This window comes from Gymnodraco acuticeps, unplaced genomic scaffold (assembly GCF_902827175.1).
Source record: "Gymnodraco acuticeps unplaced genomic scaffold, fGymAcu1.1, whole genome shotgun sequence".
Classification (NCBI taxonomy): Eukaryota; Metazoa; Chordata; class Actinopteri; order Perciformes; family Bathydraconidae; genus Gymnodraco; species Gymnodraco acuticeps.
Window position 1 is genome coordinate 655,825 of NW_022990559.1, and position 26,753 is coordinate 682,577.

The 26,753-nt window shown below is 39.1% G+C and overlaps 1 protein-coding gene across 8 annotated transcripts in view; it reads right to left on the reverse strand.

The window, feature by feature from the left end:
• Positions 1 to 26,753, reverse strand: part of si:dkey-237h12.3 (teneurin-3) — a 161,536-nt gene that overhangs the window by 86,551 nt on the left and 48,232 nt on the right. For all 8 annotated transcript variants that reach the window (XM_034227608.1, XM_034227613.1, XM_034227612.1 and 5 more), the window contains one exon: positions 5,016 to 5,241. In XM_034227608.1, coding sequence (XP_034083499.1) covers positions 5,016 to 5,241 — 226 coding nt within the window. The remainder of the gene's footprint in view (positions 1 to 5,015; positions 5,242 to 26,753) is intronic.

Below are 26,753 nucleotides of genomic sequence, written 5' to 3' on the forward strand. Positions count from 1 at the left end.
CAGCGAGCCAGCTCTCCTCTGCTCTCACAACATTGCTTGTCATCGGGATGACATTTGAAAACATCCTCACAGAGGACAAAAGACTAAACATTGAGTGGGTGGATTTGTCTACGGCTAAGCAAGAGCTGAAAGGTTGAGAGAGCACACTAGAAACAATGAGTATCGAAGCCCTTAGAATATGTAATCTTCCTATTAGCTTAAGTTCTGTGTTAGCATTAGCATTTCAAGGTGAGAGCTGGAAAAATCCGACGGCTTTCATCCGTGGCTGAAAAAAGACTACAGATGTGTCCGGCGTCGCGGTGGTTCGTTTTCACACACGCTGCCGTCGCCATCGCTCTCCCCCAGATCGCCACCTGCCCTCCCAACAGGAGGCCTACTAGCAGGTGCTATTCTAGTACAGCTCGGCACCCAGGCGACAGTATTTCAGTCCCGACAAGCTTTTCTTTGCCGTCCTGCCCATGGAGATCAGCGTGGTGCCATCTTGAGTCGCTCTCTCAGAGTGCTCAGATTGTTTGCACATTGGATTTTTTATATTTAACGAGATTGATTCAGTTTGACATAAGTGGAGCTCAGCTCTCATGTTCATACATTTAAAATGATCTTTGGAGTCTACCTTCTGAGATTTTCCGGGGCTAAATCCTGATGGCCAATTTAGTTGAAGTGTATGTAAACTGTAGGTTTTTGTAATGTTTACCATTTTTTGTGCATATCACTATTTAGTCCACTATCCCTATCCATCATCTTTTCGTGTAAGCTTTTACATTTGCTGACAAAAAAATATAAATTTATTTATTTATTGAAGGACCATGCATACAAATACATTAATCTTAGCAAAGAGAAGAGATGCAATATGCCAGATTATAGCTAATAGCTAATTTCCATCTGTCCTCAGGCAGGTTCATAACAATCAATAAACAAATAATAACATTGCATGATCTCTATCAGTCAAACAATTTTAAAACCTGATTAAGTACAGCTCAATAAATTAATACATAGTACACTTGAAATACACTTACATGATCTCGGTCATTCAAATCATTATAAAGCCTGATTTAAATACAGGTTACGAACATAATACTTAGTAGGCTACACTTCAAATACACTTAAATAAAACATCTAAGATATAGTATGATAATATAGTTCAAATAAAAAAACTCAGATTACAGTGTAATTAATGTTGGCATCAAGACCAGATGTCCTTTGTATTGCCAGCAGCAGCCGCAGCTAATGCAGTAGCTCATAATAAAAGGAAACTATTGAAGAGCTCAGGAATCACCACATACATATGAAATGTGTGCTTGGCACTAAAATATGTTGGCATAATAAATGAAAAGGAAAACACACACAAGAAAAAAAGGAAACAAATACATCTTGAGGATTACCACTTTGTCTACACCACCATCCATTTTGGCAGGTAACCAGCCATCGCTGTGAGCTCCTTTCTATTCCAGAAGGCTAGTTGGCCAGTATCTTACACATGACTAATCAGACCTGGTGCGCTATCCTAACACCATCACTCGCGTGGGGAAAAAAAGTTAAATTTTCCACCTTTGATGTGAAGCACGACTGCCTGACTCATGATTGTCATGGACACCCCACACAAACAACTACACAGACACACACAAAGACACACAATCCTACTTAGATTACCTCTGCTATTATTTTTTTCACCCCAGAGAACAATTCCAGGAAAAGGTACTGTCTGTGGGACACTGCACCACATGAGGATTTTAGAGCCGAGACATCATTTAATTTCACAAAAGGATTCCCTTGACGCATGAATCCAACGGGGATTGGCAGCACATTTATAACTGCAACGTGTGGCTGGGTAGGTCTTCAAAAAGGCTCTGAAGAATCTGAAATGTCATAAGGACTTCACTGGCAGAATCTCATTGAATCTATAAGAGGGAAAGAAATGCTGAAGTAGGCTATAAAGGGCATACATATGTAAGAGCGTACCTGTATCTTATCCAGTGGAGCACTTATTATACAGCTTATATTTTGCTCTATAAAGGGTGTAAAAAATACTTATTTCACACATACTGGTAAAGTCGATCTTAAACAAAGGATTAAGCACTGCTCAAGAATAATTACCGTGAATGTGCATTGGTCTCGTGGGGGGGAAATGGCAATTCATTTCATAATGAAATTCAATGGAATACTTCTAATTGAAAATATCTCAAAAAACTATTTCAGTGAATCCAAGTGGTTAGTAAGGGATACCTGAGGGGTTTATTAAAAGTAGTCCACACACTTTAAAGATCTGATTGTCTCTAATGCACTTGAGAATAGCAACGAGCAGCAAGCATCACTGCTCTGTTGCCGACTAATTGAGCCATTTGAATGGAGTGGTATTGGTAAGAACAAAGCAGAGTCAAAGCTGAAGTAGAATAATTTCATAGAATCAGCTGAAGTGCAAACCTTGTATTTGTTAATGGTGATAAAAAACAGGATATCTCTTGGTCCCTGTAAATGTTCTTCAGAATTGCAATGCAATAATGTTACAGTACAAACAAGTATTGACTCGTCATTTTTATTACTGAAGTACGACTTAAAGTGTTTTTCCGAGTTGTAAAAGACGGCTTTACTTGTCGGTATTATGCTTTATATTTTTAAACTCTGAGAGTAAATGAGCCAAAATCAAACTTGGATGTCTTAACACAGTTCTGACAGTATGATCACAGTGAGATCAGTGACTTTATTCAATCAGAATAAAAGAATGAACAGTAGTGACAGTGGAAGTTCCTGAGTGCAGCACTTCACTCATTTTAAAGAACACTGAAAGCTACTCACAGTGAAAGCTAGTTGGTATTGAGTCAAATTAGCACACTCATGAAGACTAGCACTTTTATGGGAGGTTGCACACACATCATTAATTACTGCTAATTGCTGTAAAAGTAGCTAATGCTGTCAACGGAGTGCTTTATTTTCAAGGAGGTCATGTCAAAGGAAATATATTAACCAAGATTATAACACTGGGATTTATATTTGACACTTTTTTTAATCAAGTGTCTAGTAGAGAATAATTTACTGACTGCACATGTGACACCCTTGCTGCGTAAGAAATTAAATCCATGTCAATGTGGAGGATTTAAAAGAGATTCACATCCCTGTGGTACTACTGTACCTGAGGCCACTATGTGCTGGAAAAACCCCCCTGAAGGCTTCCTAATAAATACTTTCTGGAGCTTCTGTTTACATTTCCCAACCTAGTGTTTTTCTTGACATCTGCAATTACGTGGTGAACCGGGTCTTCCCTTTTTTGCCCTGTTGGTTTGCAACGGCCCTCAGTTCCCACCCACTGACAAGCACTTGATTTAGAGTCCTCTGTGGTGATAGTGATTTATGCCTCTGATGATAGGTGCGCACATACTGTTCTGTCGATACAGCTAAGACAGCTCAAGGTCATTGCACGGTTAGTATTCAATCACCACGTCTTCCGTAGAAAGTTAAACTGTCAATTCATATCCCAATTCATTCAGTCGGATCATAAGAGGTTGTTGCTTTATGCTGCCACTATTGAAATGCAAAGTTTACATTAAACCGAGCCTCAGAAAGGGTACGCTGTGCCAAAGAAATATCAGGCTAGAATGCAATCATCTACTCGAGGCCATATTGAGTCAGAGCGCAATGTACCACACTTCATTAGCCAGGGTAGTTTGAGCGGGCTGATTAAGAGAGATGTAACTGATGTTTCAGGAGGAACACTTGGCAGTAGCTCTTATGACAAAGTAGTATTTCACACAGCAAATTCAGATATAACCGACAATGCCCTTACAAAGTTCTTTGTGAAGTTATAGCCTCCCTGACTTGAACTAGCAAGCTCTCTGATATGCACATAGTTCATTCTACTCATCCTCTGCCATAGACTGCAGGTAGATCTCATTTAGTAATCAGCCCTTAATTGTATTCACTCACAATTAAGTGATACGACTGTGAAAAAAGTATTGTCAAAAGAGGTACAAAAAGTGATGTTTGTCAAACTCAGTGGGGATTTTATTATGGCATGCACAATTCTAGTCATGATAATTTATCCTGATGAGGTGTAGTCCTTAAAATATGCCTGCAATCTGCCAAATTTAATTATCTAAAAATCCTGGAGCAAATTGTCTTTTTTTCGTATACCTATTTTTAGAGGGGTAGCATTAAAAACATTAATAAAATCATCCTAAGTGTTTTAAACAGTAGCAGTTTGATGGTTGTAGAAATCATGTTGTGAGCGCGAGGCACCAGAGTGAAATTTGAGTGTGATGCAGCGGGAGATCAGGCGATGCTCCAACTTTTATTTTTATTCGCTCCTACCAAATTCCTTGTGCTCCACTCCACTCACACGCTCTGATGTGGAATACAAGTTTGTATGCTGAGTTTTCCAGCGTTTCTTTTCAGAAAACAGCAAGAAGGGTCACTGCTAGGTATTAACATGTGCTGAGGTTCACACTATTTAATACCGAACTTCCTCCAGCCAATGATGTGTGATAACTACTGTGTGAACCCTAAAACCTTAGTATGCTGTACAAGCGATAAAGGTGTGGTACAGTATAGCCACAAAAGAACAAGCATTATTATAAAGCTGTAATTTATCTCTGTCAAGAAAAAAAAACTGGTACAATCACGACTGAGTTTTTTGGGTATGGGCCAATATCTTAAAAAAAAAATGTAAAACATGTATGTGTGTGTGTATGTGTGTGTGTGTGTGTGTGTGTGTGTGTGTGTGTGTGTGTGTGTGTGTGTGTGTGTGTGTGTGTGTGTGTGTGTGTGTGTGTGCGCGTGTGTGCATGTGTGTGTGTAAAATGTAATTATAGCTAGTGGTTCCTTATGGAGCCCAATCAAAATTAAAATGCAAAATTATAATGAAACTTTAACTGACATGAAATTAAAATGAACATTTCAAACAGCAACTTGGCCGCCACTCATTTATTTCACATCATTGTGTTTTCTGAGTCAGTAGAAGTGGCCTCATGATAACACCTGGAGATGAATATTCCACGCTGGTGTAGGCCATTGGGGTCTCTCACCTGCTCTCCAGGGCCACATTGCTGCCCAGGACCCAGCTGTCCTGCAGCTGGACGCATTCCGCCGTACTCTGCAAGTCGGTCGCCAGGCCGGCTGATGGCGGCGGGCTCGGGCTCCTCTGATTGGCCAGTGAGCTTCGACTCAGGGACGTGATGGACGGATGCTGCTTGTGTGGGGGCGGGGCAGGTGGCAGAGGAGGCGGGCCTTGCTGGCAAGAAATATGGTCACCTGAAGTGAAACAGAGGGATAGAAACATCAGCAAAATGGTTTCTGTGTTCCTTAAGTTCAATCATTTGTTTTTCACTTAAAATTAAACCCACAGTCAAGAGATTGTATATATCTCATAGACAGCAGATGGCTAAACTATGCATCTACCTTGTGAATAACATATGATAGCACACAGCCAGCCAACAGACCCAGAAAAGTAAATACAACCAAGAGCAAGACATTAAAATTAGATGCAACCACTGCAAAAAGAGGAGAAATAAGAGCTGATTTTATGGCGACACACATAATAATTGTCGCAAAACGCCACACGGCTTGACAGTTGGGTTCTCTTAAACAGAAGGTCACTTAGAGAGGCAGCTGTTCTTTTATGGGCGCTTAACGCGATGTTTCACGTTTGATTACAGCCAGAGAAGACTCTCAAATAACTAATGACCAGAACATCCATTAGAGCTCTGAGAGAACAGGTTTTCCAATTTCACACAAAGCTGTGTAATTGGCCCCCAGAATGGCATGTGGTGATTATCTATCCATCTTCTCCGTTTAAAAAGGTAAAAACCCACACTGCTGACAATTCTGATTTGCTCCAATGAGCGCCAAATGAGTATCGTCTTTCTTGCCTTTGAGAGGCTCGGAGAAGATTGAGAAAGCTGAGAGTTGCGTCTTTTAAGAGCTGTTGTTTTTGCATGGACAGCATGAATTTTTACAAGGCCTTAAGGAGATAAATGTAGAGCATACAAACGCTGGAGGTCAGTTCTGGTGCATGCTTTAACCTTTGCTTCCTCAACCATGCGTAAGGACCTTGTGGGCTTTAAGCCATGGATAAAAATCTGCTCTGTGCTATTAGCGTGACAGAACAACTTAATTGAAAGGACACTAGTCGTTGTTTTTAAACAAGAGCCTTTAATAACCATGCAAGTTGTTGTCCTTGTCCATGTACCTGTCCTCCTATGCATAAAACAAGATGTGCAATGACGGTAAATGAGTCATGTATTAACCCTTATTTGCATAAGTGGGTATTTTTTGACCCGGTGAGGTGGTTTTCTTGAAGTATCTTTGTAATTACTTTTTTTTATCATTTCATATTCCAGCTATTCCTCAAAAAACATGTTTTGGATATCATGCCATTCTAATTTTGTATTTACATTTTAAGAAATTGTAGTTTTTGTATTACTACCCCAAGCTTCCATAAGTGGGTCAAAAATGACCCGCATGCATTTTCTATGTAATGTAAAAAAAAAGTCTAAAATTATAAATAGTGAAAAATTAAATATATATAATATAATACTAAATATTATACAAGTGATTTTTCTTAACCAAAATGACAAAAATGGCATAAAAACACATATTATTCTAATACGGGTCCTTTTTGACCCACTTATGGAAGCATGTAGGGTCCAGTCACTCGTGCATCTAAGGGTTAAAAAGTGCAAAAAGAATTGTAACATGAATGCCATTCAGAAACTAGGAAATACTTTCTATCCCTGTAGAGTAAAAATCTTCAGGCTACTATGCATGCAGGCTCTTGGTACGCCTGAGGATTTTTTCTCTGAGGAAATAATACATCACAAGTGTAATTTAACAAAAATTGCAGTAAGAATGTTTATCAAGAGTAAAACCCTTCACCACAAGCTGTAATAAGGTTTAGCAGGGGCAGGTCGTGCCAATCATTTCTTTGAGTGATTGCTGGCATGGATTTTTTTCATTTGTTTTATAACAAAATACATTTGAATATTGTCTGTTTCATCTGCATAGAAATAGACAGACAGATTTATCAACAGACAGATGGACAAGTGATAAAACACGAGCAGTGTGGATCTGATTCAGGGATAACAAAATTGCATGATGCCGGTGCAGAAGGCAAATCAAACATGAATTAATGATCCATTACCCACTTAAATATGAGCCCTCATCAACCCATATTACCTTCTTCAAAGTCAATTCTGATCAACAACTGCAGTATGAAAAACACAAGATAACATGACATGATAGCACCGCAAAAGGCATCCCACTCATCTCCTGGTCTAGACTGAGAGCCCCATTAAAAAAGAGCTAAAAGTAGGCTAATAGAAATGTGGATTATCTACCAGCACCATCCAGTTTTACTTCACCTCAGGGCCTTATTCCACTGTAAGAGCCTGCAGCAGACAGCGCCACTTCACTTTCAAGCAAAAGCCTTTTTCATATAATCAGCACACACTGATGTAACGGTGCAATGTCAATGAGGGGGGCAGTGGGAAATGAAGAAGAGAGGACCGGCAGATGTTATATCACAGAGGTAAGGGGAATGTTCACGGGCAGAACATATTCTTTTTAGAACTGTATATTCTTAAAATCAAAAAGAGTGAGAGTTTCTTCCACACATTTTTTAACCTTAAAGCACAATAGAGGCACCGAATAATTATGAAACCTGAACATGAGCTTAATAGGGCCCCTTTAAAGACCATAACAAGAACATGACATGACATTTTAGTTGAATTAACTGCAACATGCTCTTCAAACGTATGACAAACTGCTGTCTTTGTTTATCCTGTACCGACATCATCCTATTATCCCACCCACATATGAAACATTCATTATTTGTAAACAATACACCTTCCCTTCACACCTTACAAATAAAGATGCACGACTGAAATTGGCCAAATTGGTATCCATTTATCTTCATGTCTACATATCGATCTATTGGCATATAGTGCAAGTCAACATCTTGATTGCCCTTGTTTGGTTTGCAGGTTTTCCTGTTGCGGCAGCCCTTCAATTGAGAGTATAAAATGCAGCAGTCATATAAATATATGTAGTGCAGGGGCATTATGGTTGATGGGAATTGTGCCGGCACAGCAAGCACAGAGATGAGTTTCAATACGTCAACTCTCTCTTTATGGTCAATCTTGAGTTAATTTCTGATGAAAGGCATACCTGAACTGTAACAGGAAATAAAGTGTGTTTTTAGGTGAAGCACATGCTGAGCATTACACAAAACACCAAATCCCCCAAAACCTTCAAAAAAGGCGAAGGATTTGACATGCAGCAAATCTGACTGCATAATCCCACAATGAACCAAGGGAACATTAAACCCCACAAACTGAATCAAACCAACTGTGTGCATACTTTGCAAAAAAGCACACAAAGCTTATGGGGGAATATGAAGTCTGCCACTTGAAATGCTGCGTTTGAGTTCGCCGATTTACAACAAATTGAAACAGTGTTTCACTTAAAGCTAAAGAAACAAAAGTGCATAGAGCAAGTGTATATACTATTTACGTCTTTCTAACACAAAGAATGTACAGTTAATTTGACAAAAACACAAGAAACACATAAAAACAAAGAGGGTTTGTCTTTATCCTCAGAGGGTTAAAAGGGCAGAGCTATGTGAACAGCAAGACAGGTTGCTATGTTACAATAAGTGCATTGTCTCTCTTTGAACATGCGAGAATGTATGGGATGTTGTTTAAATATACATTTCAAATTACCAAAAAATGTACATTGTTTGTGTTATTCTTATATATATATGTGATAGGAATATGCCAAAGTTCAGCCGTTTGTCTAGATCCATAATGAAGAAAGTAACAGCTGTGAGAACACATCTAAAATGGCATTCTATGCTGTAAAATGTATTATCTCTTCGATTTACACACGGCATCTATTGCACGTCTGTCCGTCCTGGGAGAGGGATCCCTCCTCTGTTGCTCTCCCTGAGGTTTCTCCCATGTTCCCCTCAAACTGTGGGTTTTCTCTGGAAGTTTTTCCTTGTACGATGTGAGGGTCTAAGGACAGAGGGTGTCGTTTTTCTCATACTGATATTCTGAACAATCTGTGCTGTTGTATTTGCTGTAAAGTGTCTCTACTGTAGGCTAATTTGATTATATGTACAGCACTTTGGCTCGACCAAAAATCGTTTATAAATGTGCTATATAAATAAAACTTGATTTTATTTGATTTCTACATTACCGTATGGTTCAACAAACACACCCACTCACCTCTTAATTTATGAGCACACAAAAGTCTGAGTGGTAACTTTACCGGTTGTTATGGAAATAATTGTCATAGACGCCAAGATGTGACATACAGGACAAACCTTGATGTCTGTTTACCTTCTTTAAGGACACAGGCTGCTTAGCCAATAATGTTATTGTTCCCATTCTGTGACCGGTCAATACTGGGTCACAGATGGTCTGTGTTGTGGGTACACTGGGACACTTCCTTCTCTGTATTTGTGGACTCCAAGGTGAAATCTTCGAGGTCATAAGTGTCCGACGCAAGTAGCTCAGTGTTCCCACACTGTTTAGGCTATCTCCTCAAATATGTTGTTTACTCTCTGCGAAACCAGTTAGATGGGCTGGCAAGAGAGAGGCTCTCCAGAATTTACGTGGCAACTCTACCGTGAAGTCAGAACCTCTGACTCTTGGACTTGTGATGTGAATCCTCCGGCCGTAACTCCAAATAAACCACCAGTGTTTGACATCAAAGCTACTGCTCCTACCGTGTCTCCTTCCTGAGTCGGTGACTCCCACTGCATAGCTACACAGAAGTTTCCTCTACACCGGTCACTTTAACTTTTGAGTTATTACCGAACACCAAGTTATGCACTTTTAAGTATTAAGATCTGCAATCTGACTCCTTGTGGATTTTGAGTGATTAATTATGCAAACATGTTTCAAACTTAAAGGATCTTCTCATCCCCTTAGTCTTAATGTATGTTGGGTTAAAGATCAAATGGTGCAACGGTTGGATTTTTTAAAAAGAGGCTTGTTTACGATTTCTCTCTGCTTCAACCCATCTTGTGAGAACTGACTTCACAGGTTTGAATTTTTATATTAGAATCACCATTTTAATTGTATGCTCCATTTCATATCACAACTGTTTAACTAAGTCGTCTAGACTGTATGTGGGTCATTTTTTATTTAGAGAATAAACCCAGAAGAATATATGAAACCATGTGCTTCCTCAATGTGTTCTCAATGTCCCTCCACACAGTAGGTGATTCCATGTAACTCTGTGAGCAAAATGTAGCACCAGCAGTGCAGTGTTTCCGTGCCGTCTCTGTGCACTGTCAGGGTTTTGAAAAATACAGGGGCAAACCCATGCTAACATATGGGTTTTTAGCACTGCATTACTGGGAATTAGATGATGCACTGCCAAGCATGTTGGATTCTGTGTTTTAAAAAAATAAAAATAAATAAACAACGAGCCTTTAAGAAAGTTTGGCATTATGTTCCATCGGGACACATTGGGAATGAAGCTGGCTTTTTAAAGTGCAGGCTCACTGAGTGAGAAGGCAGATGAAACAGCTGTGTGGTTTATGGAGTTCTGCTTTGAAATCAGATCAAGAAGGATGCGTCCTTTGCATAATTCTTCAACGTCAGCTTGTCATCATCTCCATCAGCAACATGCTTTAAAAGACCTTTGTGATTAATACTGCATGCCAGCGGTGAAACGACAGACTCATTCCCTTCTTAATGATGCTTGCAATATCTATCAAACCATGTTTTATGAAGCATTGGGTGTTTTTACAGATCACCTCCCGGAGTAGAGCTTTGTTGTAGTTGCATTTTATTTTCAGTTTTCAGTCTAAAAATAATAGTAATGTGCAATGGGCTGTATTCAGTGAAGCAAACATGTCCATGAGGAGGAGAACAACCCCACACATGTTGGTGTACTTAGAAACCAGATCTGATATAGTAAATACTAAAATTCTTAGGGCTTGTCTGTTGATAACATTCTTCCTATTTAAAGAGCTGTGTCAGAGGCTATCACTATATGTAAACCAAGTTCACATTTCAACACATTCTTGTTTAACTTTTTGATCCCATTTGGATTTTGAGGTCTATTAGGAATCTATGATGCTCACTCCTTTGAAAATATAGTTTTTTGATGAAAGCACTGACAAGCCTTGAGTACTGCGCACAATATTCCAGTACTGAGCCGAGACACAATTAAAAGCCGTTTTGCACTCACTAAGCTTGGCAAGCTTGGTGAAAGCCTTTTCATATTCATTGTGTAAGTAATGCAAAAGGTCTTGTGCCATTTTACTCTCCATTAAGAGACTGATTCAACTGCTAATGGAACTGAAAGGGCATTTGCTTTGACTGGCCTGCCCTTCACCAATATGACAATTGGAGGGTATTTGTATCATAAGAATTCCATCAAAATAGATCACAGAACTCAGAGAGGCCATAGCTTTTTTATAGCATAACATATGTATCTTTATAAAGGAATATTCAAAATGCAGCACCTCTGCTCTGCAAACCTTGAATTTCAGAAAGAACATAGGCGTAGTAAAACCAAACCAGAGAACCCTTAAAAGACCCCTGTTTGAATTTATATGGAATGAATAATGGATTAATTATATGGTAGAACATGCCATTTGGACCAGGTGGATGTTTATATATGTCAAATCAATAAATTCACCCTCATCAACACTCGGTTTCCTTTCCACCTCGGCACAGCTCTGGTGGCTGGCTGGGGGCAGTTGCAGTCTTTCTTTAGTAGAAAAACAGACAGTAGCTTCTTATTGAGGGGCCCTGGCAGTGGGATAGTGGTGGTGGTGTTTAAGGGAGGGGATGTACCTGCTAGAATTCAGGTCCATTTGAACAACCTTGCCCTTGGTGAGTTTCGGAGATTTACTCTGCAAAGAGAGTTGGCAATTTTCAGTGGCTTGGGGTTTTGATAAAGAAGCTGTGTGAATTCCATCATATTTCCTGCCAGAGTACCTCCAGTTCTCTCCCAGCCATACCCTCTCTTTCCTTACTTTCTATCTGATCAAAGACAGACATTTCTTTTAAGCTTTTTCCTCTGCAGCGGAACCAGGATGTAACCAATATTTCTGGGATTACATAATTATTGCATTATAGAAAAAGGTTATACATAAAGTGCGTCTACTCGGTTAGATAGTGGGCATTCATCAACTCACATTTGCAAATCCTATACATCCAAAATGTATGATTTGTAAATACAAAGTTAAACCCTGAGGCTGATTGTGAATATAAGCAGATTTTCATCGCCGTTTGTCCATCCCTCTCTCTCTAACCCAGACATTGCTACAGATGGCAGATCATCATACAGATGATGACTGCTTAGCAGTTATTTCTGACAGCTCTCCGATTACATAGCAATTACACTCCTTTTCAAAAGCTGCTTTGACAATTAGCCTGCTGACAAAACACTTTGTTGTATTTATTCATGTGTGGACTGCTTTGGCTTCATTGTTTGTCCAGAGAGACTGTGTTCACACCTCAGAAAAAAGCTACTGTTTCTAACTTCCGCCCAGGCAGTGCAGTTTCCACAGTCTTGTTCTGACAGGCTCACTGTATTTTCCTAACACAGTCCACAGGGAAATGTGCCAGTCCTCACTTTTCTGAAACACTTTTATGCTTGTTTTGTGTTACAAAGGGGCTCATCAAGCCTTTCTTTTAAATATCAAGAAGTATATTCATTGTCCAAGCACCAGTTTGACCATTTGGCAACCAAGGCTTTATATTGTGTCAGTGTCAGTCCACAAATGAGTAATGTTTTTGACTATGTGATAAAATAACAAGTGGGTTTATCAGGTTTTTTTTCATTGAAACAGCTGCCTGTGTCTGAAAAGACTTGATACACGTTACAGAGACATGCTACAAAACATTATGTTTAAATGTTTATATCTTAAAATGACCCATACACATAGCAACATAGCTTTAATCACCATGTCACTGTATATCTCTCAGCATAATGAACCACTATGGCATACATTTTATTTTGCAAACACTAATGTTGACGACACACACTTGATCTGCAGGGACCTGCCACTTCCTGTCACTGCATCATCCTTTATGATCGTGTTAAAAGGCAGTAGGCTATACAATATCCCAAACTGTATAATATAAACAAATCACCAACAAGGACAGAGCAAATAGAGACACTGGAGAGGCATGGTCTCATCCAAATGTGCCTCAGCACAGCACTCTGTTGTGAGTCTGTTTTGAAAGATTGTGTAGGAGTTCTCGTGAAAAGAAGCTGAACGTCTCAATCTTTCTCCTGTGTGTGTTTGAACTGAACTGGCCTTCAGAGTAGTCATTCATTCACTCCATCGAAATTGCTCTGGTGGTTTGAATGGCTTGTGCCTTCTATAACAGCCAGTAGATGGGATAGTGGACGACTGATGGGGGCCAAAATGAAACCTTGGTTAGGGTGGTCTTGGAAAACTTCAGCGAAGCTTTATAACATTCAAAGCCGAAGGATCTAAATCCATTTATCTCCCACTGCTGTGTGTGAATGAATAACAAAACACTGTCTTCCTGTTTTTTTCTGAACCTTGAGCCACTAAAGCAATATCGATTTGAAATAATAATTGCAGGGAAAATACATCATTTCAGGGGTCATAGAAATGTGACGTTTTTTTCTGGAGAACTATTCATGAGCCTCCTCATTCATTTCCAGCTTGCTTCCCCAATCACTTGAGAAAATAGTTGCAGTAAAAAAACAAACCACTCATGGTTCTAGTGGCACAGTCTCTTCCAATGGCGATTATAATTGCATTTCCTGTGCAGATTTGTTGGGAACCTAGACAAAGGAAACAGAATCCATCCAAAAATAGGAAAGCCTATCTTTTCCTGATTAATTGTTGGCATATGGTTCTCAACTGGATGCACTCCACTTGCACAGATGACTAATTTCCGTCTCAACTGTGAGACAATTTGAGGAGCAAGAGATGTATTCAGTGTATATCTTTCTAACCACATTGAATACACAAATAGCATAAACCTATATACTATTCCCAAGAGGTTGATGTTTTCAAACAAGGCTTTTCACAAGGAAATAAAGTTCCTGCTGAGTTCTATTATCTATTACCACCATATACGTAAGACTCTTTTAAGATTAAAACCCCACAGGAGACCCAGACAATAATTATGTTTTATCACAAACAAACAGAAGGCATCAAGGCAATGCTTTAAAAATGTCCAAAAAAAATAAACAATCACATTTAAACGATGCTGTGTTGAAATGAAACATGCAGATGTTGGCTTGAGTTTAAGTAAACAGACATACTCCGAAATTGAACCAAACGAGCAGACCTACTGATCTTGGCTTTCTATCTACTATTAATGTAACAATTCATCTGTATATCTATATTTGTTGTTTAAGCTTTTGGAAAAAGATAGTTGAAATCCAAAAATATGAAGTTATTATGAAAAAGAAAAAAACCGATTTGATTATTGCCATTTGTCTGGGTGATTTGATTGACTATCAAATCAAATCAAATCAAGTTTTATTTATATAGCACATTTATAAACGATTTTTGGTCGAGCCAAAGTGCTGTACATATAATAAAAATAGCCTACAGTAGAGACACTTTACAGCAAATACAACAACACAGATTGTTCAGAATATCAGTATGAGAAAAACGACACCCTCTAAAACTATGAATCAGTTTCTCTTTTAAAATCTGATAACAAGCTTGTTTATAAATCACAGTGTAACAATGACCTCCAAAATCAATACAAATAACCACTGAACACAGTACAGCATTACCAATATAAAGATCAGCATGAAACAGAATGTCTTACCGCTGCTACATACATGCAACCAAATACATTAAGCCTGAGTTCCAGACACATTATTTAGTATTGCAGTTGTTTCTTCTACAACTGCAATGAAAAAGGAAAACATGTAGGTTTTCTATATCTCCTCCTAACTCACTCCTCCAGACATTCCCACATATACTTCTCTAAGCCAACATTGCTTGCAGTGTCTGGCTCCAGAGCATGAGCTAAAGCACACAGGCAGAAAATCCCTCTGCTTTCCAAAGAGCTTTCCTGAGGCCAAGGCTATGAATTGATACCCCACTGTTGCATTACTCTTGGCCACAGAGCAGAGCACGAGGCGAACATAATAATAGGACGAATCATTGGTAATTCTTCTACTGCTCACCAACAACTGCATTATAGTGATGTCTAATGTCAATATCCCCAATAGGCACTTGTTTGGATACACAGTCCATGCACGGACGCACACACTTTAAAGCTCAGTGAAGAAAAGCCTTCTAGCACAACTGATGTTTCAGATTTTTCCCGTCAGAACACCGTCTGTTTCTCTCTGCAAGAAGATGCAACCTGCGTGCCCTCTGAGGCTTGCTGCATGCTCAATCAGCAACATGATATGGCCCACGGCTCTGAGCTGAGGTCACCGCTGGAGTCTTGAAGACTGATCATGCATGAGGTAGCAACACAGTGTTTCCCCACTAATGTGCCAAGCTAGGAAACTGGGTAGTACCTCAAACTCTGTGTGCACTGAGATTGAGAGCGTACGATATTTCAGTCATGGCCACTTGACTTATAAGCAGTTTAAGCTTTCAACAAGAATTTTGGTCATCCTATGAAATAAAGACTTTTTTTTCTGCCCAATCAACTCTAATCAAGATGATTGTACTTGTCTACGACCCCTGTTGAAGGAAAGGTCTCTTGAGTGGATGTGCATTACAATTCATTAGTGAAACTATCCTTTAAAATGTAATCTGCCATGCAGTCGTTGTTCATTTTAAACTACAGCCTCATTCCTTCCCAGACTGGCTCTCTCACATAACTACAGCCAGTTGATCAATAATACAAGTAGTCAGAGAAGTCAGATGTACTGTCCTTCAAAATCTCTCTAATGCCACTTTTCTTGACAACAGAAGACAGGCTTGCCTGCGTTCCGGTCTTCATTCACCCTAGAAAATACCACCCTAAGCCTCATCTGTCATGTTTCGTCTACAGCCTAACATTTCACTTTGTTTGGCAGACATTGATTTTTACCTCCAAGGTGTTGTCAAGGAGGCATCCAACTCATACATACCTCCACAGCTGTCTCTCCAGAGGCTGCTTTAGAAAGAATTGCAGGAACACACACAGAGAACAAAGGAAAGCTCAGAGAAATAACCACATGTGATGTGAAGCTAAGCTAAAATATGGCCAAATCTGTTGAAAAAGGAAACTGGTGGGGAAGAAATGTGTGGGTGATAAGACGGGGCTTATAATAGCAGCATTTCTATTTTTGTCGCATATTTAAAGGTGTCTTTGTTCATGTTTGTAATGAGCGTGTATGCATGTAATCCAGATTTAAATATATAATGTATATGCAAACAGAGACACAAACCTTTGATCAGTGAGTATCAAAGCATATCAGATGTAAAAGTGAGGATCTATTATGGTTTAATCTTACATGCCAAGTCCTCTATCCAAATCACCCCCATGACACGTGGTCGATGCAATTCCTTAAATCTAGTTCATCGGATTTCTCAAGGGTTAAGGGTATTTTCCACCTCAGCAAGTCAGATAACATCCATTTATCAAGCACTGTATTACAACAACCTCCACCCCACCCGCCTCACATTTGCAACCTAGTTGAGAAACACTTTATATTCATTAGGTGTCAAAGTGTTACAACAAATAGCTGGTTTGAAAGAGTAACAGTATATCTTATTTAAGAACTATTTGGCACCACAGAGAAATGATCTAAGAGCAAGCCTTGAAGGTTTCCACAGTTTGATAATAATATACACGGCAAACAACAGTAAATATAATAGAGTAGCTGTGCTTTGCAATTTGTTTCACGATTAGTCATAATGATCAGGCAACCGTCATAAAAAGCAGGAACCAAAATAAAAGTTCTAATTAACATTCGGAAGTTAACCTAAAACACAAAGTACAGTTGAGGCTGATGGCAATGTCATTAGCTTTAAAACTTTAAGGATTACCACACATATTACAATTCATCCTAAAGGGGGGCATGGATATCATACCAAATGTCATGTGATCCATTCAGTAGCTGTCGAGAAATGTTATCTTAAAGAATCACAAATGTCAACCTGCTGGTGGCACTAAGGGAAGTGTCACCAAAGCCATTACGATACATGACCCCTGGGAGCCTTACATTTCCACAAAAATATTTCAAATGCAATCCAGTAAACACTTTCAGTCTGGACCAAAGTTGGATTCCATACGTCCAACATTGCAATCGCTAGAACCACAATGCAAGCATGGCTAACAATATGTCTTAAGAGATTTCTCTATTACTATGTTGAAATGTCAGCATACACAGGAACAGACAAACAATCTGTATTGTCTGCAATAATGAAAACTACTTTCTACTCAGAAGACTTTTAAATTGCACTTTCTTTTATAGTGCTACAGCGATTTGAACCTCTTGAAAAGATGTCCCTCTTTTGTCTACTGGTTCCATCTCAGTTAATTTTACAACAGAAAAAGTAATTTCTAACACTTTAACTTTGCAGTTCAAGAACAGGACAATAAAACACATTTTACTCAATTTTGTACCCTTTGTTGAAAGTATAATCTCATATAATGACACATTGTCAGTATTTTTCTTTCTCAAATATGCTCCATTGAAAGGAACAAAGGAAGAAAAGACATTGGCAATGTTTGGCTGTGCATCTCTCCGACTGCTTACTCCTTGCTAAGAGCAAAGCATCATAAAACCTGCTGTGCTTTTTAAAAGCACATCATAAATATACTGAATATTTATGAAAATAAAAGAGACCGGGGAGCACAACTTCATCATGCAAACGCACAGCCCACCGATCCCCGTTTCCTATAGTTGACTGGTTTATACATTAGAATTCCTCTCCAAATAATGTCGAAAGTTCAACAGCTAAATCTTTTTTTACAGTGCAAGACACTGAATTGTAAAATGCCTACTTATTGTGACTCACTCTGGAAGAACAGTAACTAAATGTTTGATATGCAAAATGTATTTTTACTGCACCTAATAGCGTAAGTAGTACAACAAATCATTTAGGCTAATGGTTACAAATTCAATTATTGCTATTTAATGGCTTTGATGAGTGTATAGTATAATAATAAACCTGTGAGGCAAGTTTTGCCTCTCCACAATGGAAATGAATCTGCATATATCTCCTCTGCAGCTTCAGTATATGATATTAAATGATGCTTTACTTTTTTTACAAAACAACAACTATATGTAGATGCATTGCCCAGATAATTGAGCTTAGGTGAATGTGTGTTTGTTCCTCTGACATGACCACAATGGTGTTAACATTGTAAGAGCGACATTTAGCAGGGCACAGGTAGCAGCCATTTGTCGACAGCATCCATTATGCTTCCCTGTGCAGATTCTCTATTTTGCCACTTCATATGATTCAACAGGGCTGTGCATATCTGCAGTTTGGTTGCTGTACTTGTAAACTGTGCAATTTGCGCTTCGTGCCACAGCAGGCATCAATTAGCACCTCTCTCACGCCTCTACATCTGAACTGCATCAAATTTTGTTCTGTGCTGCCTGGTACATGTTGTGAATCTGTCATGACTCGAGTGAAAGGAAGGAAATGTTCAACACAGAGGAGCTCGCTCATTGCTCACCTTGGGCATTTAAATCAAGAATAATTATCAGACATTGTGCTTCGTGATTACAGATCAGAACGGCATTCATCACTTCTGGTGGTCGATTATGTGGAAAAAGTTACAGAATGATGGAAATAAATTGAAGATACTTTCTCAGGGATGCATCTGGATCTTTTGATTACACAACACCTGTGAACAGCAATGCCATATTTGCACAGTTTTCACAGTATTCAAATGAATAGATTATCCCTGAACCGTTGAGTTTTGTTATAACCACATTCACTAAGGATAATCAAAGATGACCTAGATATAATTGCAACAAAGGCTATGGCTCTTATTATATATTCCTACAAAAATACACACAGTATACTGTATAGACACTTCTTACATACTAATTATACAATGTGTATATAGTTGTTATGTTATATAACATCTGTGTTGTCCTTGTTTTATCAGTTTAAGCCCATATATCCATGCTGGAAACTGTTATTTTAAGTGGACCTAATTTTCAGGAACATATTTGTATTTTGTGAATCTACTGCGACATCTTTACATGCTTTCATTTCCAAAAAGTGATTTATGTCTGAAACGACAGCCCAGTCTGCTCTGATTGGTTAGCTGGCCGGCTCTGTTATGATTGGTCAACCTAAGAGTTTATTTCAGATTGTATTGAACTATAGTAGGGCTGTCTTAACCAAATGATGGTGTAAGTTGCACATTTCTTTATACTTACAAGTTACACAAAGAGCTGATCTGCCCCATGGTAACATCAGCCATGTGTATATACTGTAGTGTCAAAGCAGGAAGCTGTGTAGAGATCTGGGTGGATATTTCAGTGTAAAAGGTGATTGACTTGACTGTGCAAATAGAAAGCAGGATTTATGTCCCATCGTTGAAAAACCCCTTTGTCTGTTTCTGACAACCATACCTACTATATCTGCCTAGTTTGAACCATGATTAGGATCTTTCTGTGGTGTCTCGTCAGATTTGTTCATATTATTTCTCTTAGATGATATTGTCAAGTCCGTGTGTGCCATTTCCTGTTTTATTTTGTTATTTCCTTTCTCATTTTAGGTAGTTCGACTCCTACCTTGTCAGTATGTTCACTAACCTGATTACCTGCCCCGCCCTCATTGTTTGCACCTGTGGTGTCCCTTGTATGTGTATATATTCTGTGTGTTCCCTGTGCCAAGTTCCAGATCGTTTTTGAACCTTGAGAATGGATTACCTTGCTTATCACCACAGTAAAAACCTTTTTGGAAATCATCTTTTGTCTGGAGTCGTGCATTTGGGTCCTATCAGTTTTTGTGTGCTCCAGTCGTAACATTTTCCAACTACCTAAACCTACCACCAAGTTGTTTCAGTTGTCTGAATTAGCTGTTATCCTTATGTTCAACATGGGGGCTAATGTTAACAAAATACTACATTTTTTTTTAATAAATTGAATAAGAGGTAATTGTTGGATTGTTTTAGAAATAGTCTTCATGAAAAACAACACAACAAAAAACAGTTTTGCAGTTGCATTTTTAGTTGAACCAGCAGCTTGATAATGTTGTCAAACTGTCTGTTGGCTTCTTCTCAACAACGCACGCAGCAGAACGTGCATGACTGTGAAACGTCTCTGCGGTGGAAGACGCTGATCGTCCTTCAGCTTGGGTCTAATCATGTTTACTTTGCCCCAATTAGATAAGGGAAGTGCGTCGTCAACACACAAGCTTTCTCATGTCTCCTCTGATGGTCCCTGTGATTTTTCCTCCCGCATACCAAATGGCAGCCGTAGGAGGCAAAGGATGGTTCACGTTCACACCCGGCTAAGTCATTTCACACTGGAATACATCCATCAGAATTAGGATCATAATAAGCCAAGACGAGACTGACAATGGAAACTGAGAAGTGAAATCTGAGAGAAAAGGCGGCAGCGGGAAGCATATGGCTTCCTGAAACCATATGTTGTTAGTTTATGAAAAGGCAGCAGCTGGTAAAGTTGCCTGTCTACAATGAATATTGTATGATACACTGTATTCTGTATCTTTACCAGTTTGAAATGTACAAGGATTATTGATACAGCCGCATACAAACAGTTGGCACCACAGTCTGTAGTCACACTTGTTCCCAGTTTCATATTTCAGCCATAATACACAATGGACTGTGGTCAATATTTGTACAAGGTGTCTTTTCTGTATATCAATATAACGTTTTTCTTGACCATAGAGCTCCATTCCAGTTTAGGAGGCGGGATCATGCCAGGATACACAACTCATACAATCTGTGCTTTAATATTCTTGAAGGAAGCTGTTGCCATGTTGCAAAAAAGACGATAACAAATCTGGACTAAAATGCAAGCCAGACAGTCAATACATGTACTTCACAGCCAATCTGTAATGCTGGACACAATCTGATACCACAGCTAATCACACAACAGTATCCTTTTCTCCTTGTCAGGGCTAAAATTATAACACGGTCTGTTAACGTTGAATTATGCAAATTGTATCAGATAAAATAATCGTTCAACACAGGTAAGATATGCTCTGCTTGCTTTATATCCTCAACATGGTAGGGACGCTGTGCAAATAACGAACGACGATGAAATTCGACCTCATCCTGATGTTTATTCAAGACACTGTCAATAATGTAATCCCTATGATTTAGTTAGAAATCACATCTGCCACATTCAGGTGAAGGCCACATTGTCTCTTACATATTCATAGGCAGGGATATTGACTAAATGTCTGGCTAAAAATACAATGGGAGTGTGAAACTAGAGGATCAGTAGGTGTGAAAATAAGTAGAAGAGAAATGCATACAGGAGATTCTGGGATTAGTTTTGAAAGCTAGTATGCTAACGCAGTCTCTTCACTCAGGTCTGGACATTGACTGACACCAAGGACTTACTGTAGCAGACGTTTGGCAGACAAGCCTACAGCGGTGTACAACTTCCTGAGGACTAAGGAGTTAGAAATACTTTGAAGTATCCCCTGTCATTTACCAGCCTGCAGTCAAAAACATGTCCTAGTCTCAAGAATTTCTGGCTGCAAATCATAGCCTACTTGCAGCAAGCTAACTTCCAGGCAGCACTTAACAGAAGAGGTCACTCACCGCAGAAACATAAGTACACATTGAGATAATCTTTGTGTTCTCAGAGTGACAATAGAATCTCATTGTCAGGTGTTTAGTCAGATAAGGTCGCACACCCGAAAGGGATTAGCTTTTCATCAATGTAATGCTTCAAAAACAGGTTTAGCAAACGTGCGGTAGATCAACCAATTTAAATGCTAAACCTATTTTTCTCTCAGAAGATTGGGGCTGAGGGCTAAACACATTCAGATAAACAAATCAACCTAGCTGTTAAGGACTTGGAGCCAGGGAAAACAAATGAATGACCCTCGCAGCTTTATTTGTACAGGGAGTACCGGAGAAATTGTGATATAGCCTGCAAAGTGTTAAGGTGAGAGGCATTGTTTGGGCATGATAATACTTCCAGTGTCAAGTTCCTCTGTAGAAAGAGCCATCCTGTATTCAACGCTAAATATGCAAACGGGGCTTCGGGAGTTTGAGATAACAGCAGGAGGAGGTGATTCAGAAATGTCACTGCTAACACAGCTGTAGCCACTTGTATGTACAGTAACAATATGCACTGCCACTGCTCATATGCTACCCACAGCAGTAGCTGAATTAGAAGCTGGCTGGATCATGCCGGGAAGTGACATTACTCTTTGAGAGCAGCATAATGATCACAATCCATCTCTTCATTGTCGAGTCACATTAGTGAAATATCAGGGAGGAGTACTGGAAAGGGGAAGGAGACCGCCGAGAGACATCCTCCACCATGGCGGCATGGCAGTGCATTAATCACTGTGGCGGGACCCTCTCTGTGTCCGGGCTGAAAACTGTCAGGGTAAACACTTCATCCGATATGGATGCTACTGTTTTGCCGGGGAGGAAATTCGTTGCTGGTGTCCCACCACATTGGCAAACAGTGCCAGCTCTCTTTGAACAACACATAATTGTCACGGCTTTCTCATTTCAGATTCCCATTTTTCTCTCAGGCCATTTCGAACGTCGCTGCTTATATCTTCAGTCATCTTTTTTTATCAAAAGAAAAAAAAGCAAGGCAAGGAGACAAAACTGTCATTATTCCCTAATCAGCCAAGCTCAACAAAGATTTCCTGCTTCCGATATTCAACCCAGTCATTCTGAATAACAAGCAGCATAGATGCTGTATTTAAAACTATAATACCACATCTGACATGCACCATGAAACCGCTGCATGGGCGCCTTATGACTTTCAAAGGCTATATAGAGAGCAATCCCGGTGAACTTTCAACGATTTCATCCATTAACTCCATCAATCTGAGTTTGCTCCAACAGTTTCAGTTAATGTTGACTGTCTCCGAGTCTCTGGCAGAGAGCTGCTACAAGTGCCATCACTTGGAGAAAGATTTTTGGAAAGGGAAACTTTTTTTGTCTATCCGTCTAGTGTAGCAGCACACATGTCATAGTCAAGTGGTTTATGAAACCACCCGTTCCCCGACGCCGCCACTGCCATCTAAATAATGAATACTCTGCCACTTGCAGTAATCCTCGATCAGCCATCCCCAGAAATAGAACAAAGTCAGACAGAGCACCCGTTCCCTCCCCTTCATTTTTCAAAACAAATACTGCTGATTCCTGAAAAACCCACTCAAATTGCTGCCGATACAATCATACTGCATGTTAATGATGTGCAGCACTCACGTATGCAAACAAAATGTAATAGACTGTTGGATTACTGCGTTTATTTGACATCCTTGGCCTTGTCTAAATCGTGACTTGAATGTGTTTTTTTGCTTCGTACTTATTTGAAAGAAACATCAAAGCGAGGTAAGCCACCATTTCAAAAGGCATCAAGAGCTAACCAAAAAGGTACTGTAACGGTAAAGGGCACCTTTGGGCTTCGTATGATGGATTGTAAGAAAGAGAAAAGACAGAGAAGGAGAGAGGGAGATACGGGGGTAAGAGACATGGACAAAAAGAGACATTACAGGGGAGAGAGGTGAGCTTATATAAAAGGTATCCTTAATTAGATGGAATGTTTGCCCTCCTCCAAAAATGCCTTCATGTGGTGCCAGGAAAAAAAAAAGACCAAAGCTGATGAGTCTTAGGAGAACTATCTGCCTAAGTGGCCTTTTATTGAGGAATAAAAAGCTCCTCTTTGCCTCTGTTCCTAGCCACAGCCCCTGATTATTGAAGATGTGCAGGCGGATGAAAGGAGGCCAAGGATTTCTGACGTGTCCTATTGTGTGCAGATGTGATGACAGGTCTGGCATTTGGCAGATGACACCCATGAACTGCTTTCTGAGAACTCAGCCAATTAGGACAGAAAAAAAGACTTAAGGGAGAGTGCACACAATGTTTTTTTCAAATATTCAGATATTCTACAAGAAGTGCCTTCGTTTATCTGTATATCATAAGACATTCAGGCTTAAGCCGGCAGACTTACGAGTCAATACTTAACACATGTCTTTGCTGTAATGAAGGTTTTGGCAACTATTTTACTCACATAGGAGGAATATTAGTGTAATGTGTTGACATCGCCTGCAGTTTTCATCAATTTTGGTCAGGCTATTATAATAATAATCCCACAGTGATGTGAACTGTGCTGCATGCTTTACCACATTTATATTAAATGTCAATTAAACTAGACACGAGAGCAACCTGCAAACAACAATGATGATCTAAATTGGTGTTGTGGTTGTGCCCTTTCATCAAAGATTTGTCAAATGTAGGCACTTGCACCAGAGTTGATTGACCAAGTGCTGCGCTAATGAAAGCTACAAGATTGAGGGAGATTAGATGACTGCTAAGCTTTGACCCTGGATGTAGAAACAGCAAGGGCTGGGGATTGCTATCATAAAACAGCTAAATAGCTTATTTCACCTCCAGCTCTGGTAGCCACCCACTGGCATCACTGTTTGGATAATGATACCAGTAAATGTCCACAGTAAACAACAGAGGAACAGGGGCTTCAGTTATTTCTCCCCATCACCATTACATGAGGGAGGCATGATCATTATATTGTGAGTTGTGGCCACATTCATAGTTATCTGTTGCAAATGAAACACAGATAAACAAATATTTTTTAAAAAACGTTCAATATGATGGGTTTTGAAGAAAGTTTTTTAATTGTGTTTTAACGTTGCCACCGTGGTAAACATACGCCACTGGAGCAACACTGAAAACACAAATATGAAGAATTGAGAATTATTCTATTGTGAGTCGACATGGGAGAAAACAACACAGTTCAAAGCCAATTAAAACCACAATATGGTGATAAATTATGCCACAGAAACATACATTTTTACGATGAAACTCAAATATATCAAGTTCCAGTCATGTAGTTTAAAAATGATTAACAACAGTAACAATGGGTAACAAATGTTGAACTGTCAATCAATATGATTTTTAAAGTGTATGTTATTCCATCTGCCAGCACATTTATTTTCTAGCTAATTTTGAGCTGTATGCAACCTTGTAGTTTTAACATAAATGGACACCTGATTTGAGCTTGAATCTTGTCGAGTGTTTAACAAGTTGAACCATCATCAAACAGCAAAGCAGAGGCTCTAAGAATGTTTGAACAAGCTATTCAAAATAAAAAAAACGTAACAGCAATTTATATCAGTATTTTCTTATAATTACAACTGATGTACTCATTTTCTGAAATTCAGAGTACATTTCCTATTTTAATTAACCATTATCAATAGAAACTGGTTGAAGCTTTCAGGTGTGTCAATTTTTTTATTTCTCTTGTAATTAAAAACAAAGACTCCCCGATGACATCACTGTGGACAATTTCACACTCACATGCTTTCCAAAAGCTTATTATGATAGTTTAGATGTGGATATCAAAATACTGTATGACAAATAATGGCAGCTTTGTCTTGTTTTCTGCCCTTGAAGGAATCTGAATATCTGAATGTTGTGTACACAACATGTATGATGCATATACAGTATATATTCATGTACAGTATTTATATGCATGTATTCATCCATCTATCTATCCATCTATCTATCCATCTGCTTTTGGGACAGGACTTGAATGTAAAAAAAAAAACCATCTTGACAAAAAAGGATATTTATGGAATCCTCAAAAGCATCATTTTAAAAATGACAACACAAAAAGAAAAGTCAGGCTCACCTTGAGAGCACTTAGCGTCAAATGTATACAAATGGAATGGTTAGTAAAGGGATCTCTGAGATTGAAAACAAACAAGTATTTAGAGCAATTGTTGCTCATTTTCAGTTTTGAGAAGTTGCTGATGTGGAACTTGTAACCGGAAACGAGATCCAGCACTGCCCAATTCACACATAATTAATAATTAACAAATAGTCACCGTTCAGATATAACATAAATTAAACAACAGCACATGCTTTCATTACATAAATTATGGAACACTTGGTCCAGAAACCATATAATAATGCACAGAAACTGTTGTTGGCTTTGCTCTCTCTGGCCCTGAAGTCCTGTCATGTGTTTGCCAGTAAGGTGGCAGAGCTGCCTGGTGATAAGAAAATTAAAACAAAAATTGCTAAGACCTCACTGTTAATGTGAATGCCGAGCAACTTGAGTCCATCGAGAGATCCGTGAAACAAAAGCAAGCCTGTGCAAAGTATTGATAGCCCATCATCCCATTATAATTTGTAATATTAAAGCTTATATTCCGATTGCACATGTGCTGGGTGCCATTATGCAAACTCGCCTTCAGCATATATAACCCAGCATTGAGGTAAGGCAAGGCAAGGCAAGGCAATTTTATTTATATAGCACTTTTCAGCACGTGGCGATTCAAAGTGCTATACAGATTAAAAGCAAAAGACATTTAAGAACAAATACAGCATAAATAGAAATACATTATTAAAGTACAAGGTACATTTTCCTTTTCTCTTTCAGGGACACAGACCCACTTTTTAAATGTAATTATCACAGACACATAGAGATCACAATATACCTCCTCCACAGTATGAGCACCCCCTCACACCAATTCACAGGCGAATAAAAACCCAGCTATAGCAACAACTATTACCTCTGTGAGGCTGCAGCTTTAACATTACACAACTGATCAATGTTAAAATGAAAAAATAAATGTGCAATGTAATTCATCACCTCCCACTCATTCAGGCAGCTAAATAGATACCTGCCGT